Source organism: Trachemys scripta, chromosome 6 (genome assembly GCF_013100865.1).
Source record: "Trachemys scripta elegans isolate TJP31775 chromosome 6, CAS_Tse_1.0, whole genome shotgun sequence".
Lineage (NCBI taxonomy): Eukaryota > Metazoa > Chordata > Testudines > Emydidae > Trachemys > Trachemys scripta.
Window position 1 is genome coordinate 20,544,146 of NC_048303.1, and position 17,217 is coordinate 20,561,362.

Here is a 17,217-nt window from a genome sequence, read left to right on the forward strand (position 1 = left end):
AAACCATGAAATGCTCAAAAATGTTGAGAGCAGGCAACTCTTGTAATAAAGCTTCATTATTGTTTAAGTTATACTACAATACCACTGCTCACATACTGGTTAGCATCATACCTATCAAAATAAGGCTTTTTTTCATTTTATCCTTGATTTTTTTTAAATCTCATTTGTAACTAGGAACCAATTTCCCAGTCATTAGTGAGAGTTTAGCAAGGTGGATCATAATTTGAAAAATATTTAGTGTTTGGCAAAAACAGCTGTCTTGTAATGGTACAGAATTAACAGCCCTAGTCATGTGATTTCTAAGGCTAATAAGGTTCTATTACCATGCTTACTTTAGCAAACCTGTTCCCCTTGCTTCTGCAACATCATGCAGAGCTAGTGATCGAGTTTGCAAGATTATAGGAAAGTATTCTGAAGTGACAGTTTCTTAGGCAATTTTTAGATGCTTACTGTCAATCATTACAGTCTTAGCATTCTGAAGAACTCACCACACTTCCCTGGAATCTTCAAATCTGGCTCAGTACTCACAAAAATCCCTCTATGGTTCTTTTTTTCAGTTTCTTTTACTCTATCACAACTGGTCCCTATCTAATGAGTGTCACACTTTACTGATTCTACCTTTCAGAACTCCCTCCCTGTCATAGGTTATTTTTTTGTTCATATGGATATAACCCACAAGATGTGCATTAACAAGATATGGTGCACACTGTGGGTATATTGTAATCAACCACCCCACAAAACCACCAATAACCTAATGCCACACACACTGGCATGGCTCATTTATCATTGATATGATTACCCACACTTTCCTGCATGTGAAATACAAATGGACATCTTAAAGTTCCAAGAAAGTATTAAAAAAAAAAAAAAAAAAAAGGCACTGGGTAGTTCTGCAGAACCTCAAATGGCTTTGATTCTCATCTAATCAGGGGAATCTACAGAAGCAATTATCAAAGAAGAACTTCAGTTACACTGCAATTTTGGGTCCAACTTCTTTTCAACCCACTCATTCCTATCTTTTAATTTTTAAGTTCCACCCCACAAAAAATTTGATTACTTCTGGATTATCTACCTTCTGCTCTCTTGGTTTGCTTAAACCCTAGAGTCCCGATCCACAGCAATTTGTCTTTCCAGAGGATACTAGATAAATGGATAAATTTTGTCTCATTTAATTTTAAAGGAACTCACTATCTGAGGGTACTTTAGATCAGTGGTTTTCAAACTTTTTTTCTGGGGACCCAATTTAAGAAAATTGTTGATGCTCACAACTCAAGGGAGCTGGGGATGAGGGGTTTGGGATGCAGGAGGGGCTCTGGATTTTTTGGGGGGGGCACTCTGACCTGGGGCAGGGAATTGGGATGCAGGAGGGGGTCAGGGCTCTGGGCTGGGGGTCTTGGGGTGCAAGAAGGGGTTCCAGGTTTGGGGGGGCTCAGGGCTGGGGATTGGGGTGCAGACTTACCTCTGGTGGCTCCCAGTTAGCAGCCCAGCCGGGATGCAAAGGCAGGCTTCCCACCTCTCCTGGCACCGCGGACTGCCTCAAGCGGCCAGCAGCAGGTCCGGCTTCTAGGCACTCGGCTCTCACCCGCAGGCACCGCTCCCCTACCCCCAGCTCCCACTGGCAGCAAAGTGGCCAATGGGATTTTGGAGCCCATGCTCATGGTGGGGGCAGTGCGCAGAGCCCCATGGCCCCCCTGCTTAGAAGCTGGACCCACTCCTGGCCAATTCTGGAGTGCAGTGCGTTGTCGGAACAGGTAGGCACTAGCCTGCCTTAGCTGGCCAGTACCGCCAATGGGAATTTTTAGACTAGCCTGCAATGCTGACGAGAGAGACCCAGTGCCTTTCATGCTGTGACCCAGTACTGGGTTGCATCCCAAACTTTGAAAAACGCTGCTTTAGATGCTCTCTATCCATTCCTGTGCCTTGCTCCTATCCCCAGTGGTCATATAGGCAGAGACCAAGCCTGGGGACATTTCCTTCCTTATGTACATGAGCTGTTGCAAAACTTGCCTCCAATGGCTCTGCAAGCAATGTTTGCATTTGATAGATTATAATGTTCCTCCAGAAAGTCACGTATATGTTTTAGACAAATTTTCTTAAGGGCAGGATATCAGGGACTCTCAAAAGGGAGACTTTTTTTTCCAGGAACAAAGTACTCAGGAGAAATGTAGACAGAAGGTCAAACAAGGATGAAAAAATCCTTATTTTCAGTGAGCTCTTTTTACATACAAATAAGACTTATTTCCCATTTAAAAACAAATACTAATTAAAAAACATAGCGCCATGTGGAACCAAATTGGCCCCCGTGTAGGTAATCAGCACGGTTGGAATCTTTAGACCCCCAGAATAGACCTCTACTACTTGAGTTAACGAGGTATTTGGTAACAGTAGTAAGTAGGCTGTTATACTCTGTGTTGGACCAGCCACTAGAAAGAGAATGACATGCACACTGTAATTCTGGGTTCTATTTCAAGTTTGAGGGAAATGTATTCCAGCCATTACAGACCTTTCTGACCCATCTCCTCCAGCTCCCCCTAGTATGACTATATCTAGCCTCTCTGCTTCTCTCCAAGTCTCCCACACAAAGCCTGTCCCTGTCTCCCTCTACTTCCATTGCCCTACTCAGCCTGCACCCCTTAGCTTGCTTTAGTCCAACCCAGCCAATTCCTAACCCTTCAGCCTATGCTGTCAGCCCGTGCCTGTTCACCTCTGTTATCCTCGGCTTCCTCAATCTCCTCCACACTGCCTGCATAATCACACCTGGAGCATTGCAAGCACAGGAGAGATACAATCTCCTTGCTCGCAGTTCTGGTGCTGCAGTGACTCCCAGGAGGAACATTAATAGAAAATGTCATATATAGCAGCAGTTCTCAAACTTTAGCAATCCGAGGACCCCCATTTTGATTTAATTTTTTTTGCCAACCCCCCCACCCCCATTCTCCCTGCACAGCCCCAGGCCCTGCCCCCATTCCATCCCTTCCTCCAAGGCCCCACCGCATCTCTTCCCAACCCACCCTTCCCCGCCTCTTTCCGCCCCGTCCCTGCTGTTCCCTGGTGCACAGGAGGCGCTGGGAGGGGGAGGAGTTGATCAGCGGGGCTCCACAGTCAGCACAAAGAATCTGGGTGGGGATGGAGCATACACAATGCAGATGGAATCTTTGAGGAATAACACTACCAACCTCTAAAAACCTCTACAATTAGTGTCAGTATGGACAGCGCTATGTTGGCGAGTGACAGTCTCCTGCCAACACAGCTACCACCACTCCTTGGGGGTGGTTTAATTATGCCAGCAGGAGCATACAGCAGCTAAACAGGAGACCTTACAGCAGTGCAGCTGCAAGGTCCATAGTGTAGACATAGCCCAAGTTAAGAATTATTTAGACAAGTTATGTGTCTTCAAGTCAGCAGGGCCAGATGGACTATATTCTAAAATACATGAACTGGCTGAAGAGATCTGAGCCATTAGCAATTATCTCCTGAGAATTCATGGAGGACAGGAGAGATCCCAGAGGATGAATAGGGCAAATATAGTACCTATCTATAAAAAGGATAATAAGGAAATCCCAGGGAATTGTAGACCAAAGTACCCGGAAAGATAAAGGAGCACATGATCAGTCTGTAAGCACCTAGAAAATAATAAGGTGGCGAGCAGCAGTCAACATGGATTTGTCAAGAACAAATCATGTCAATCCAACCCAATATCCTTCACTGACAGGGTAACAAGCCTTGTGGATAGGAGGGAAGCAGATGATGTGATATATCTCAATTTTAGTAAAGCTTTTGATACGGTCTCACACGATTGTCTCATAAATAAACCACAGAGATCGGTCCTGGATCTAGTTCTATTCAATATCTTCATAAATGATTTGGATAACAGCATAGAGAGTAAGCTTATAAATTTTGCAGACAATACCAAGCTGGGAGGGTTTACAAGCACTTTGGAGGACAGGATTAGAATTCAAAATGATCTTGACAAACTGGAGAAATGGGTCTGAAATAAACAGGATGAAAGTCAACAAGGACAAATACAAAGTACACCTCTACCCTGATATAACGTGACCTGATATAACACGAATTCGGATATAACGCGGCAAAGCAGTGCTCCAGGGGGCGGGGCTGCGCACTCCAGTGGATCAAAGCAAGTTCGATATAACACGGTTTCACCTATAATGCGATATAATTTTTTGGCTCCCGAGTACAGCGTTATATCGAGGTAGAGGTGTACTTCACTTGGAAAGGAACAATCAATTGCACAAATGGGAAATGACTGCCTAGGAAGGAGTACTGCAGAAAAGAATCTGGGGATTATAGTAGATCACAAACCTAATGAGAATCAACCGTGTAATAATATTGAAAAAAAGCAAACATTCTCTGAGATGTATTAGCAGGAGTGTTGTAAGCAAGACACAAGAAGTAATTATTCTTCTCTACTCAGCACTGATTAGGCCTCTACTGTAGTACTGTGTCCAACTCTGGCCACCACACTTTGGGAAAGATGTGGACAAAGTCTAAAGAAAAGCAACAAAAATGATTAGAGGTCTCAAAAACATGACCCATGAGGAAAGATTAAAAAAACTGGTTATGTTTAGTCTGGAGAAGAGAAGAACAAGTGGGGCATAACAGCTGTCAAGTATGTAAGAGGTTGTTATAAAGAGGAGGGTGATAAATTGTTCACCTTATCCACTGTGGACAGGAAAAGAAGTAATGGGCTTAAATTGAGGCAAGGGAGATTTAGGTTAGACAGTAGGAAAAGCTTCCTAACTGTAAAGTAGTTAAGCACTGGAACTAATGGCCTACAAAGGCGGTGGAATCTTTGTCACTGGAGGATTTTAAGAACAGGTTAGACAAACATCTGTCAGGGATGGAATAGATAATACTTAATCCTGCCTCAGTGAAGGGGACTGGATTAAATGACCTACTGAAGTCACTTCTAGTCCTATATTTCTATGATCTCTGACTACTTTGCTGGGTTGGAGCGTCTGTGATTTTGCTAACTGTTAATAAAAATTAGGGCGGTCAATTAATTGCAGTTAACTCACATGATCAACAAAAAATGAATCATTGTTAACCACACTGTTAAACAATAGAATATCAATTGAAATTTATTAAATATTTTGGATGTTTATTTTCAAATATATCTATTTCAATTACAACACAGAATACAAAGTATACAGTGCTCACTTTATATCTGCAGTGCTGTAGTGCAATCTCTTCATCATGAAAGTGCAACTGACAAATGCAGGTTTTTTTGTTACGTAACTGCACTCAAAAACAAAACAATGTAAAAGTTTAAAGCCTACAAATCCAGTAGTTATCAGTTTAATATCGGATATGTTCTTTATTTCTTGTTCAGCCAACCACTAAAACAAACAAGTTTGTTTATATTTACGGGAGATAATGCTACCCACTTCTTATTTACGTCACCAGAAAGTAAGAACAGGCGTTCATATGACACCATTTTAGCTGGCGTCGCAAGATATTTACGTGCCACATGTGCTAAAGATTCATATACCTCTTCATGCTTTGGCCATCATTTCAGAGGACATGCTTCCATGCTGATGATGCTTGTAAAAAAAAAGAATGTGTTAATTAAATTTGTGACTGAACTCCTTGGGGAAGAATTGTATGTCTCCTGCTATTTTGCCCGCATCCTGCCATAGATATGTTATAGCAGTCTCAGATGACGAACCAGCACATGTTGTTCATTTTAAGAACACTTTCACTGCAGATTTGACAAAATGCAAAGAAGATACCAATATGAAATTTCTAAAGATAGCTACAGCACTCAATCCAAGATTTAAGAATCTGAAGTACCTTCCAAAATCTGAGAGGGATGAGCTGTGGTTTTAAAAGATCAGCACTCCGATGCGGAAACTACAGAACCTGAACCACCAAAAAAGAAAATCTACCTTCTGCTGGTGACATCTGACTCAGATGATGAAAATGAACATGCGTTGGTCTGCACTGCTTTGGACTGTTATCAAGCAGAACCCGTCATCAGCATGGACACACGTCCTCTGGAATGATGGTTGAAGCATGAAGGGATATATGAATCTTTAGCGCATTTGGCAAGTAAATATCTTGTGATGCCGGCTACAACAATGCCATGAAAACCCCTGTTCTCACTTTCAAGTGACATTGTAAACAAGAAGCAGGCAGCATTATCTCCTGCAAATGTAAACAAACTTGTCTGTCTGAGTGATAAGCTGAACAAGAAGTAGGACTGAGTGGAGTTGTAGGCTCTAAAGTTTCACATTGTTTTGTTTTTGAATACAGAGGTTGTTTTTTTTAACATAATTCTACATTCGTAAGTTCAACTTTCATGATAAAGAGATTGCACTACATTACTTGTTTTAGGTGAATTGAAAAATACTATTTCTTTTGTTTTTTACAGTGCAAATATTTGTAATAAAAATAAATATAAAGTGAGCACTGTACACTTTGTATTCTGCACTGTATTGAAATCAATATATTTGAAAATGTAGAAAACATCCAAAAATATTTAAATAAATGGTATTTATTATTAACAGTACAATGAAATTTTTTAATTGTTAATAAGAGCCCTAATAAAAATATTAGAAAGTCAAGAGGCCTTTCCTAACTGAGAGTGTCTCTGCTGTTGACATTGGAATCCTCATAGTGACTCCAAGACTTCTGGCTCTGATCTTGGGGCGGAACCCTGCCAAACCACAGAATGGTAAATGGGGGTTCTGATTAACAACATATAATCAATAGATCAGTCAACAAAATGGGGCTAGAGCAAGGGTTATTTTTATATTTCTATATTGAAACGACTATAGGAAGAATTGTCAGTGGCTTATCAGATAATGGCCTACTATAACCTTGCCCCGTTTTCTTCCCTGATATTGGCCTTACCTGAAAGCAAACTGTGGACTTCCTGCAGCACAAAAGCAGGTCTTTTAGGGTTAGAAAGTACTGTGGTTTATTAACTATTGTTAATGACAATGTTAATGCAACGTTTCATGTCTTGCAAAGTCTCTCACCTGATTGGTCAGAAAACGAATTTTTGGGAAGCAAGCTCTGAAGAGTCTTTGATGGCTACATTTAAGGCATCTATGAACTAACTGGGTAGAATACACATTAGTAAACTTATTTAAATCTGCAGCAATTACTGGAAAAGCAGCTCATTTTTCAGAAAGAATATGGTCTATATACTATTTCTGTGAGAGGATTAACTTTTACCACATTGTATCTAATGTGTGCTTGCATACAATAAACTTTAGTGTTGCTGTTACTCCATTTGTCTACAATTCTGAGCACTGAGAGCTCTTATCAAACTAAAGGCAATCAAAAGATTGAATTATTTCTTGCAATTTTAATCTTATGGAAATACTATTTTGCTTTATAATTAAGGTTGGGACTAAGTAAATTTTGACTCTACCCAAACTCCCTCAGACAACAGGACTTCCAAAATAAGTCTCATATAGGTGCTCTCCTGCAAGGAGGAAGAGGAAATTCCTCTTGGAAACAATCACTAAATGTACTATATATGAGTTAACGTTTGATAGTTGTTGATTAATAATGTTGATGCATTATAGCAGAAGTGACTGTTTTCTATGCTATAAAAACACCCCCAACATTTGAAAAGGTACTACATTTTGGAAAAAAAATGAGAGACCCTCTGAGGATGACCAAGTTCAGCTGTATTTCCAAGGGTAGGCCTAAAGAAATATAGGAAATGTCATACTGGATCAAACCCACCATCCAACTAGTCCAGTATCCTGTCTGCCACACTAACACCAGATGCCTTGGAGGAATGTCCAAGAACTACCTACATAGATGTGGAATAATCTGTCCCCCCATGAAAATCTCATCCTAACCCCCAACAGTTAAGAGACTGGTTTAAACCCTGACATATGAAGTGTTTCTCTCTTCCAAAATGTTATTTATTATAACTCCTCCAGATCTTCTTATAGTTCATATAAATGCCCAATCCTCCTTTGAATTTTGCTATATTCTTGGTCTCAATGACATTCTGTAGCAATGAGTTCCACAGTCTAATTAGGCATTGAATGAAAAGGTGTTTCCTTTCATCAGTTTTCCCCCCTTTTAATTGAATACCTTGTTCTTGTAGTATGAGAGGGGAAAAATAGAAGCTCCCACTGTCTCCTCTTTACCATTCATTATTTTGCATAATTTTATCATGTCCCCTCTTAGTGATCACCTTTCAAATGTATGAATCCCAATTTTTATGAGCTTTTCTATTCTCCTAATTATTCTTGTTGCCCTTTTCTAAATCACATTTAATTCTGTAATTCTTTTTAAGATGGAATGACCACTAATGCACATTGTACGCCAGATGAAGGCAAACCACTGATTTTAGCACAATATTTTCTCAATCCCATTCTTTATGCATCCTAATAGATTTCCTTTTTGACTGCAGCTGCACACAGTGGAGAACTCAATGATGAGATCTCCTTCCTAGACAGTCACTGATTCTATGAAAGAATCTTTTGCCAGTAGTGGTATTTGATACCATACCAGGACTGCCCAGGACAAAGGAAAAACAATGGCTACTCTGTGGTACTCTGCCTAGTAGATGCATCACATTTTATTTTACAATTTTTTTTAAATTAAGAATTTATATGAACATAATAAAAACAACTCCAAAGTTACTTCCTGTTTGGCAATGATACTGAAAACCGCAGCCGTACGGTGCAAGAGCCTCCATCAATATGAAAAATTCCAATCAATTTGGTCAGACATTTTATATTTCCTGTCCCAAAGTATGGTGTAGTTTTTTTCTGGGCACCATTAAGTTATTTCACCCTAGAATTAAACTCTAACTTTAGTAAGCTGTTTCTATGGGAAAAAATTTATTCTAAAGAAAAAAAGTTTATGTGCCCAACCCTCAAAAATAACCCTATTTTTCAAACCTGTAAGTAGTGAGTCATGATTTTTCAATCCCAATTTGATAAAATGCAAACAAGATACCAATGTGTAATTTCTCAAGACAGACTATAAACCCACAAACTCACATACACATAGATGCTTGCAAGCAGTATGGTTTAGAACAAAGCTAGATTTAAATAAAAGTTATTCATAATGATCATTATTAACTGGAACATCATCAGTCAAGACACTATAATGGACTACACATGGATTTATGCACTGAAAACTTGATGCACTAAACTACCTTACTGACATTACTATTAGACATATTCTGTACTTTTCTGGGGCAAGAACATCTAAGAGAGAAAAAACTCTTGCCCTGAAGTTGCTTGCTCAGCTAAAGTCTAAACGTTGCTAGGCAGGCACCTTCTGTCATGAAACTCCCTCCCTTTAGCTCATTGTCCAGACCCCAATAGAAATCTGACCAAGTTCTCAAATCTCTAAAAGATATCTGTGCATTGATACATGCACCCATGCAAAACTAACAGTTAAAATGCACAAGAAGACTCCAATGAGGTATAACAGTGTGTGTGGATCTGTACACCAGAGTGACGTAGACTGAAGGGTGGATGACAAGGACCCCCCCCTTCTCAAAACACTTCATCTCCTTTATGTCTTCATTAACAAAGAGTTGAGAAATTTTTATTTATTCATTTTTAATTAACCCAAGGTAAGTCATGCAAGATAGCTAACCTCAAGCAAAATCCCAGTAGAGACAAGGCACCTGTAATTTTTAAACACAAGGTAGCTAGGAAAGATCAACACTATACTTCCTCTGCCCATGTCAAGCCTTCTCCTAGTTTACCTTGCAGTAAATAACTACAGGTGCCTTGTCTCTATAAAGATTTTACGGAAGGACAGCCAATGTGCATTAGTTATTCCACCATAAAAACATACTATTTTTCTTTAAAGCAGTGAAGTCAAAGACTAAGGGCATTTCTTCACTACAGAGCTAACCTGAGTTCTTACTCAGGTGGTGCCCCTAACAATCATAGAATATCAGGGTTGGAAGGGACCTCAGGAGGTCATCTAGTCCAACCCCCTGCCCAAAGCAGGACTAATCCCCAGACAGATTTTTGCCCCAGATCCCTAAACGGCCCCCTCAAGGATTGAACACTCAACCTTGGATTTAGCAGGCCAATGCTCAAACCACTGAGCCACTTTTGTCCACCCACAAAAACCTCTGACTGACATTTACTGTTACTTTCAACCTGAGCTAGCTGGCCCATTTAGGGCTGTAGGTTAGAGCCTTAAGTGCAGCACTTCACAGCTTCCTCAATGTTTTGTGGCGGAAGCTGAACCCAGACAAGACAGAGGTAATGCTAGCGAGAAGAGGAAAATATGGAGGAGACTTCTCCAATACAACAACCCAATCCATCCAAGGCACTTGATGTCAGATTGTTAAATTATTCTATAGCCTTAGGGTCTTGTAGATTCTGCTCTGCACTTGGACACTGAAATAGTCACAGTGGCAAAAGACTCTCTTCCATCTGTGGCTCACCAGAAGATCTCACCCAATTCTGGCTACAGTTAAGCCCAGCACAGATCACTGCAATTGTTTTTTATCTAAAAATGAGAAACTCTGAGAAAGATCAGATTACCAGTTCACTACTCTCTGCACTGAGAGAATATAGTCCTGTTCAAGGTCACTGAACTAGTCTTAGTTTGAAAAATTGCCTCTCTCTCTCTGTAGCTATGACATCTTTTACTGAAACAGCGAAACTGTCAACCAACAGTGGGAGATGCAAGATGTTCACAGAAGCCAGACAAAGACTTGGGAACTTATTGCCAGATGAAATAAGGAAGACCACTAACTTCATCATATTTGGAGCCAAATGAAAACCTCACCTCTTTGCCTAAGCTTTCCCTCAATAGTACACTCTCACATACCAACACACTCTCACTTCTACAGTCAGTAGTAATTAAAACAAGAATCTAACATTGCCTCTTGTCAGCAGGGAAGTGATTATGCTATTGTCATTTATACTCAACACAATCAGATACAATGGTGATAGGTGCCAATATAAGAACCTAGGCAAATGGTGGATCAGGGAGCTCAGGGCCACAAAAGGAAAGGATTACTTCACAAGGTACCATATGTACTTATGAACTCCCAACATATCCCATCATAGTTTATTTTATTTACATAGTAATATTTCTTTAAATGTTGAAAGAGTTATGTTGCAAAATCAAAGTCTGTAAAGTGAATTTGTGTGTGTCAATACCATTAACAGAATGTACAAACTATAAAGGTAATGGAGTATTTATAGCAGTTACCTTAATTGGTCATTTCAATAATGTAATGTTTTTCCCTTGTAGACTGTAATGTTACAACTATATAGTTTGCGTAAATGGTTTTGAATAAAGGCTATATAGAAATGACTGATGGGCAGTAGGAAATTATACATAGTGGTGTAAGAGTGAAGGAAATAACACTTCTATTCCATTATTTGTGTGTGTGAAATGTGGGCACTTTGCCCGTTTCCTTATCTGCCTTCAGTTTACAAATTTGTACAAATGTACAAATGCAGCTGGTTTACGTATTACATGTTCAAAATCTTACTTCATCTCCTACTTATCAACGTAAGGGACTTCCATGCTTTTTTAACCACCTAATCAGTTCAGGGCACTGCGCTTCCATAGTTTTATGTGTAAGTGATGTTATGAACAGCTGCACAACACAGTAATCTTGAATTACCTGAACTCAGACCCTCACTCCTAAAAAGACTCTTACTTCACCTTCTACATTTGTATTTTTTTTAAATAAATGTATTAATTTTAGATTTTTTTACAATACTTTTGATTCACCCATCATACAAAGAATGTGAATATTTAGTTATGAAATCAAACTAGATTAGGCAACAAACTAGGTTCACAGCAATACTGATAGCACACAAACAATTTCTATTCCAGTTACATTTTCATCTTCCTCTAACTTTTTGTCAGTTTTAATAAACTGAGGAATTACCTAGTTTATTTATACTTTGACAATAGTTCTAATATATCTATCATTATTCTGTTGCATAACTGTATATTTAATCAGTGTACTTGGGGTGCTAACAGAGTTGGTACTTGGTCTCATTTTAAAAATCTGTTCTGAACTAAAGGAAAAGATACCCCTCAGCACCTGACAAATTTAGAACTATTTAGTCTCTCTCGGGATGAAAAATTATTTTGCTTTGGATGTTTTTAGTGAGAGATTTTAAGTTTTAATTCGTATTTTGAGATATTCAAAAATATAAATTAATTAAGGCTCAGATCCAGGAAAGAAATTCATGCAAAGAGATCCTTGTAGTTTCATCCATGTCCAGTGAAGTCAATGGGACTTCACATTATCATAAAGTATAGTCCATGTGGATCTTTTTCCAGGATCTAGCCTTAATGTTGTCCCAACTGGTCAGAGTTTTGAGTGTTTATTTGTAAAGAGTTGGAAGGGTCTGACTTATGTCTGCATGAAAGATTATGTAATTATGTGTTTGACGTATATTAGTGGGATAGGCATTTTGGTACTTACTACAAAAATTAGCTACATTAGTGCACCTTTAATATGGGATGGGCCACTTTTTATATGTCCAAATAGAGTATTGATGCAAACCAGGTAACAAAGCATTTAGTCATAACTGCTACAGGTGTAATCAGTTGAAGTCTTACATTTCAAATCTGCGAGTTAGTCTTCAACAATTCATGATTTTGTCCATCTTTATTTAAGACCTGCTGATATGTCCTCTGCCCAGGTATTAAATCCTGTACCTTCACAGCAACAGACTATTTACAAATAAGTAAGTAGATTTATTCTCTCTGTAATTTCTGTAACCCTAGTTTTTGAAGTCTTATCCTCCACCAACACAAACTTTATTTTTTGTGTGTTTCAGAGATATACTTAAGATAAATTGGAACATTTTGAATGAGGGTACTCAGCCATGTAGGGTTATTTTTTATTTTAGTATAAAGGGCATGTTAGTACTTTTGCTGAATTGCCCTTCACCACCCTGTCTTTTTCAAATATTGCACAGTGACACATACAGTTCTAGAAATAAATTACTATGGATCTACTGAGTCTTACACACTTGGGAAGTAAAGTCCCTTGTAAGAGATTCATTTTTAGGCAAGTTTTTTTTGGAATCTCTTCCTCTTGTAATGGATTTTTGGTTTTGGCTGTGTTTTTCCAACAAAACATTTACAGTCTTTTTGTCTTAATCTGTCTTGTATACAAAGGGTATGTTGAATACTGCTTACTTTATCTCATTTCACATCTACATTTGTAAAATCTAACTCATTTAGCAGAAGGAGATTCCTGCACTAATGTATCTATGAAACAATATCTTGCATTTGTGAGGGAAACACAATAATCAACTAGGACAGTTCTATCACTAATTCCTACGATTCTATTTAGAATTAATTACAGAATCAATTTTTAAAGTCTCATCCTCTTGCAATGAAGGACTTTTACTGTGTGCTTCAATGGGAAATTCCAAACCTCACTCTTTCAAGTTGTCATCTTGTCAACTCTGTAAGTTCCCCCCGACCCAATATAAAGAGAATATTAATTATTTTGTGTCGGTCTACAATTCAAAACTGTAGAACGGCAGAATTCAGTAATTTGGGATTCATTTTAAAAAACAAATTTTGTTTTGTGTTAGAACAGTGTTTGTTATTCAGAGTTAAGAGAAGTGTTTACACTTTTTCTTCCAGGTGGTGAAGGATTTTTGCTGTTCTCTCAGGAAGTCATTTACAAATATGACAGTCATTGTTAAATGCCATGTATGCTTACTGTGCATACATAATAACTGGCAGACCTATCAAATCTCACTCACTTAGGGAGGGAGGTTCTTTGCATTAAGAGCCAGTTATCTCACATTTTATGTTTAATTCTGTACTTCCAGGAGAGAATGGAAGCAATCATCTCTAAATTTCCAATATCCATTATTCTATTTTGAGTTATTTTAAGAGTACTTTTCAGTGTCTCTCCATGTGATAAATTTTGGTAAACAATCACCATAGATTTTGAATGATCTCAAGGTTCCTTTTAAAAATAAACCTTCCCCAAATCATTGGTTAGGCAAATAGTTATATTATTAGGAAATAGCTAATCTATATGAACACGATCGTATTAGCATCAGATTATCTCAACCCCTCTCAGCTATTAGTTAACAACAAGACATAGGTGAATAAAACAGACTCCTAAAGGGAGGGCCTGCACAGCTCTTAATAAAAATTGGTTTTGTCCCCTGATTAGGTCCAGTAGGTGCTTCTGTAATACAAACAACCCCAACCCGTCAGATCACATACCAGATTCTGCCACTATAAGCAGACAGTGCTGACAAAGAAGTCTTAGCTAAAAGATCAGGTGACATAATTATAACTATGGACATGTTAATGCTTTATTGAAGTACTTTCTTCACCTTATCTGTAAGCAGTATGTACAGTTATACTCTAAACTCCACTACAGGAACTTCAAGTCTCACATATTTGAGTAGAGACCTTCAGTAGGAATGGATTTTAACGGCCTTGCCTCTCTACCCCTTCTGCAAAGGAGGATTTTTTTTCCGGAGCGCATTTCTGTGGAAAATACACCCCCTCCCACCCCATGTTCCTGGTGCTTTAAACTCTCCTTCATTCACCCGCTCACCCCGAGGGGGAAGAGGGGATTCTGCAGCGTAACAAAGACTCTCCCATCATGTGTGCGTCGGGGCGGGGGGGATAAAATCCCCCCTATCGAGGAGGGTGTGAAAGGAGGAGGCAGCTCTGTTTCCCTGGCGTCGCAGACTGAGTGGCCATTTTAATTTAAGGGCCTAGAGATCTGCTGCTCCTCCTCCGCACGGAGCCCAGCTCCGCTCCGCCCCGCCCACCACCGGATCGGGGAGGCCCCGGCCCTGCCGCACACGGCGGAGGAATGCCAGGCCCATGGGGAGAGGCCCCCCATGGGGTGCGAGCGTGGGCGCGGGGCTCCGGCTGGGCGCACGCACGCGGGGGCCGGGGGCCAGGCGCGGACCCACACGAGCGGGCAGAGGGAGGCGAAGGGCGGGGCGCTCGGTTACCTATACTGGGCAGCAGCCCCGCTATGGGTGAATCCAAAGTAGTTGCCGGTGGCCATTTTGGCATCTTCCCCCAGCCGGCTGGGCACTGCGGCGGCGAGGCAGCGGCGACGGTCGGGGCCATGGCGGGAGGCCCGGCGGCGGGGGGGAGGGGAGGAGAAAGAGAGAGAGCGAGCGAGATCAGACACGGCGCCTCAGGCAGCCCCCGCGCGCGGCCCGCAGCCGCTGTCCCCCTCCCCCGCCCCACCCGAGTGGTGTTACTCACCATAGGTGAAGGAAACTACCGGGCATATGGGAATCATGAGTCCTGGCTGGCAGCAGTGGCGGCGGCCGCTGAACTCTCAACTCTCACCCCCTCCCTCCTCACCGCCGCGCTCGCTCGCTCTCTTTCCCTTCCCCCCACCCACCTACGGCCTCAACAACGACGAAGTGATGCGCGAGCAGGCCCGGGTGATGCGCATGCGCCGGATGGGCACTAGGGGCTGATGGGAGATGTAGTCCCCGTTCATCCTGCCATCGCGCGCGATGTCGTAGCTGACTCGCGGGCGTTGGGGAAGGCTGCCGCAGTGAGAATGCATGCGCGGGATGGGCAGCGGCTGATGGGAAATGTAGTTTCTCCCCTTCCGCCACTATCCCAGAGTCAGAAGACGTAAAGAAGCCATTGACGTATTGCCTATAATCATGCACATGCACTTTCAGCCCTTTCTTCTGGGGAAAACATGTTCATTTGTTTTGCACCGACATTATTTTATATGTCGTTGCATGTATCAGTAGTTCCATTACAACTATCTTTGTACAAGTGCACATCTATACAGTTACACATTATATACAGTATTAAAATATAGTGATACTAGTAGCATGTGACACAGGTAAAACGTGACAGAGTCCTGTGACACCTTATAGACTAACAGATGTATTGGAGCATAAGCGTTCATGGGTGAATACCCACTTCGTCAGACGTATGGTACAGGTAGTCAGTCAGTGGTAGTCACTAGATTTTCACCCATCTTCTTTCTATACACATCCTCAGCTTTTGCAGGTCCCTCCCTCTGAACAGATTGTATTTCCACATGTGGGAGATTAGAGCAAATGAATAGTCACACCTTGATCCTGCAGTGAGCTTCTTATGGCTGCACAGAGCACCTTTTAAATCAATGGGGTCTTGTTGGGCACATGCAGGGGTCTGCCCATGAGACCCTGATCCTGCAAAATCTGAAATGGGTAGATCCCTTCTAATATCCATGTGGGGGCCTACTGCGTCTACCAACACAACATGGCATGAAAGTAAGAGTCCACATAGGTGGATCCCTTTGCAAAGCTGAGGCACAAAGTCCACAAACTACCCATTCCACTCACACAAATGGATGAGTAGAGGGTTCCTTTGAAAATACAGTCCTTAGTGTTGACCCAGTATGAACAGTTTAGAGACAGTGAATATGATCACCTTTGTTAGGAAACCTATCATCCTAAGATTCCTCAAAAAACCCTAAAAGAATCTCCAAATATATGGGACCAAGTTCACCATTTGTGTAACTATAGTCAAAGTTATATTCGGTAGGCTAGATGCATTTACTTCTCACCTATTGAGTTCCATTCTGTTCCACCTTTAAGCAATCTTCATTAGGAAACCGATAGTTGCAAATCCCTTGAAATTGAATGACTACACACAAGTTAACTTTTCCCCCCTTCAGTGGGTAATATTGACCTTAAGACCCAATATCTGCAGCAGCTTCAATAAACTAACAAAGGCCTGTCATGTTGCACTCTTTTTAAATTTAATTTTAAATTAGTCATTTAAAAGAATTTCACTCCTTGAGGAAGGATTTTGCTCTCTTTCAAAGTGATTTTAAAAAAAAGCTGTTTAAGTAATTATCACAGCTTGAGCGTATCTATCATCATTAAAAAACAGTGACTCCCAAAATGTTTTAGCAGACTTCTTAGTGATAATTTTTACCTTTTATTTCACTATGGACATATTTATAAAATAGGCATAACAAAAGGGAGGCATCTGATGTCATCTGCATAACAAAAGGGAGGCATCTGCAGTTTTGATTCTCTATGCATCTGCAATAGTTTAATCACATAACTTTCCACACAATTATTGGCATACCAGTAGTACCAAATCACTCCACCTAGCTTCGTAAGCCAATGGAGTACCTTCATAAGAGGAAATAAAGATATGTACTCCTCTTGTTATCTTTGTTCCCACTCAGGCAGAGTAAGGAAAGAAACCTGCACTGGTAAGAGAATGAACAAGGTGAACATAGGTGTT

General features: G+C 40.5%; 1 protein-coding gene and 1 non-coding gene across 4 annotated transcripts in view; both read right to left on the reverse strand.

Moving 5' to 3' along the window:
- Window positions 1-15,363, reverse strand: part of ZFR (zinc finger RNA binding protein) — a 51,483-nt gene extending 36,120 nt beyond the window's left edge. For all 3 annotated transcript variants that reach the window (XR_004646063.1, XM_034773136.1, XM_034773135.1), the window contains exons 1-2: window positions 15,211-15,363; window positions 14,949-15,033 (exon numbers count right to left, since the gene is read on the reverse strand). Coding sequence is in view for 2 of the 3 variants with exons in the window: in XM_034773136.1 (XP_034629027.1) it covers window positions 14,949-15,033; window positions 15,211-15,247 (122 nt within the window). In the remaining variant the exon portion in view is untranslated. The remainder of the gene's footprint in view (window positions 1-14,948; window positions 15,034-15,210) is intronic.
- LOC117879699 lies at window positions 258-394 on the reverse strand. Its single transcript, XR_004646354.1, has one exon. It is a non-coding gene; the product is annotated as a small nucleolar RNA SNORA66 (small nucleolar RNA).
- Window positions 15,364-17,217: the final 1,854 nt, after the last annotated feature.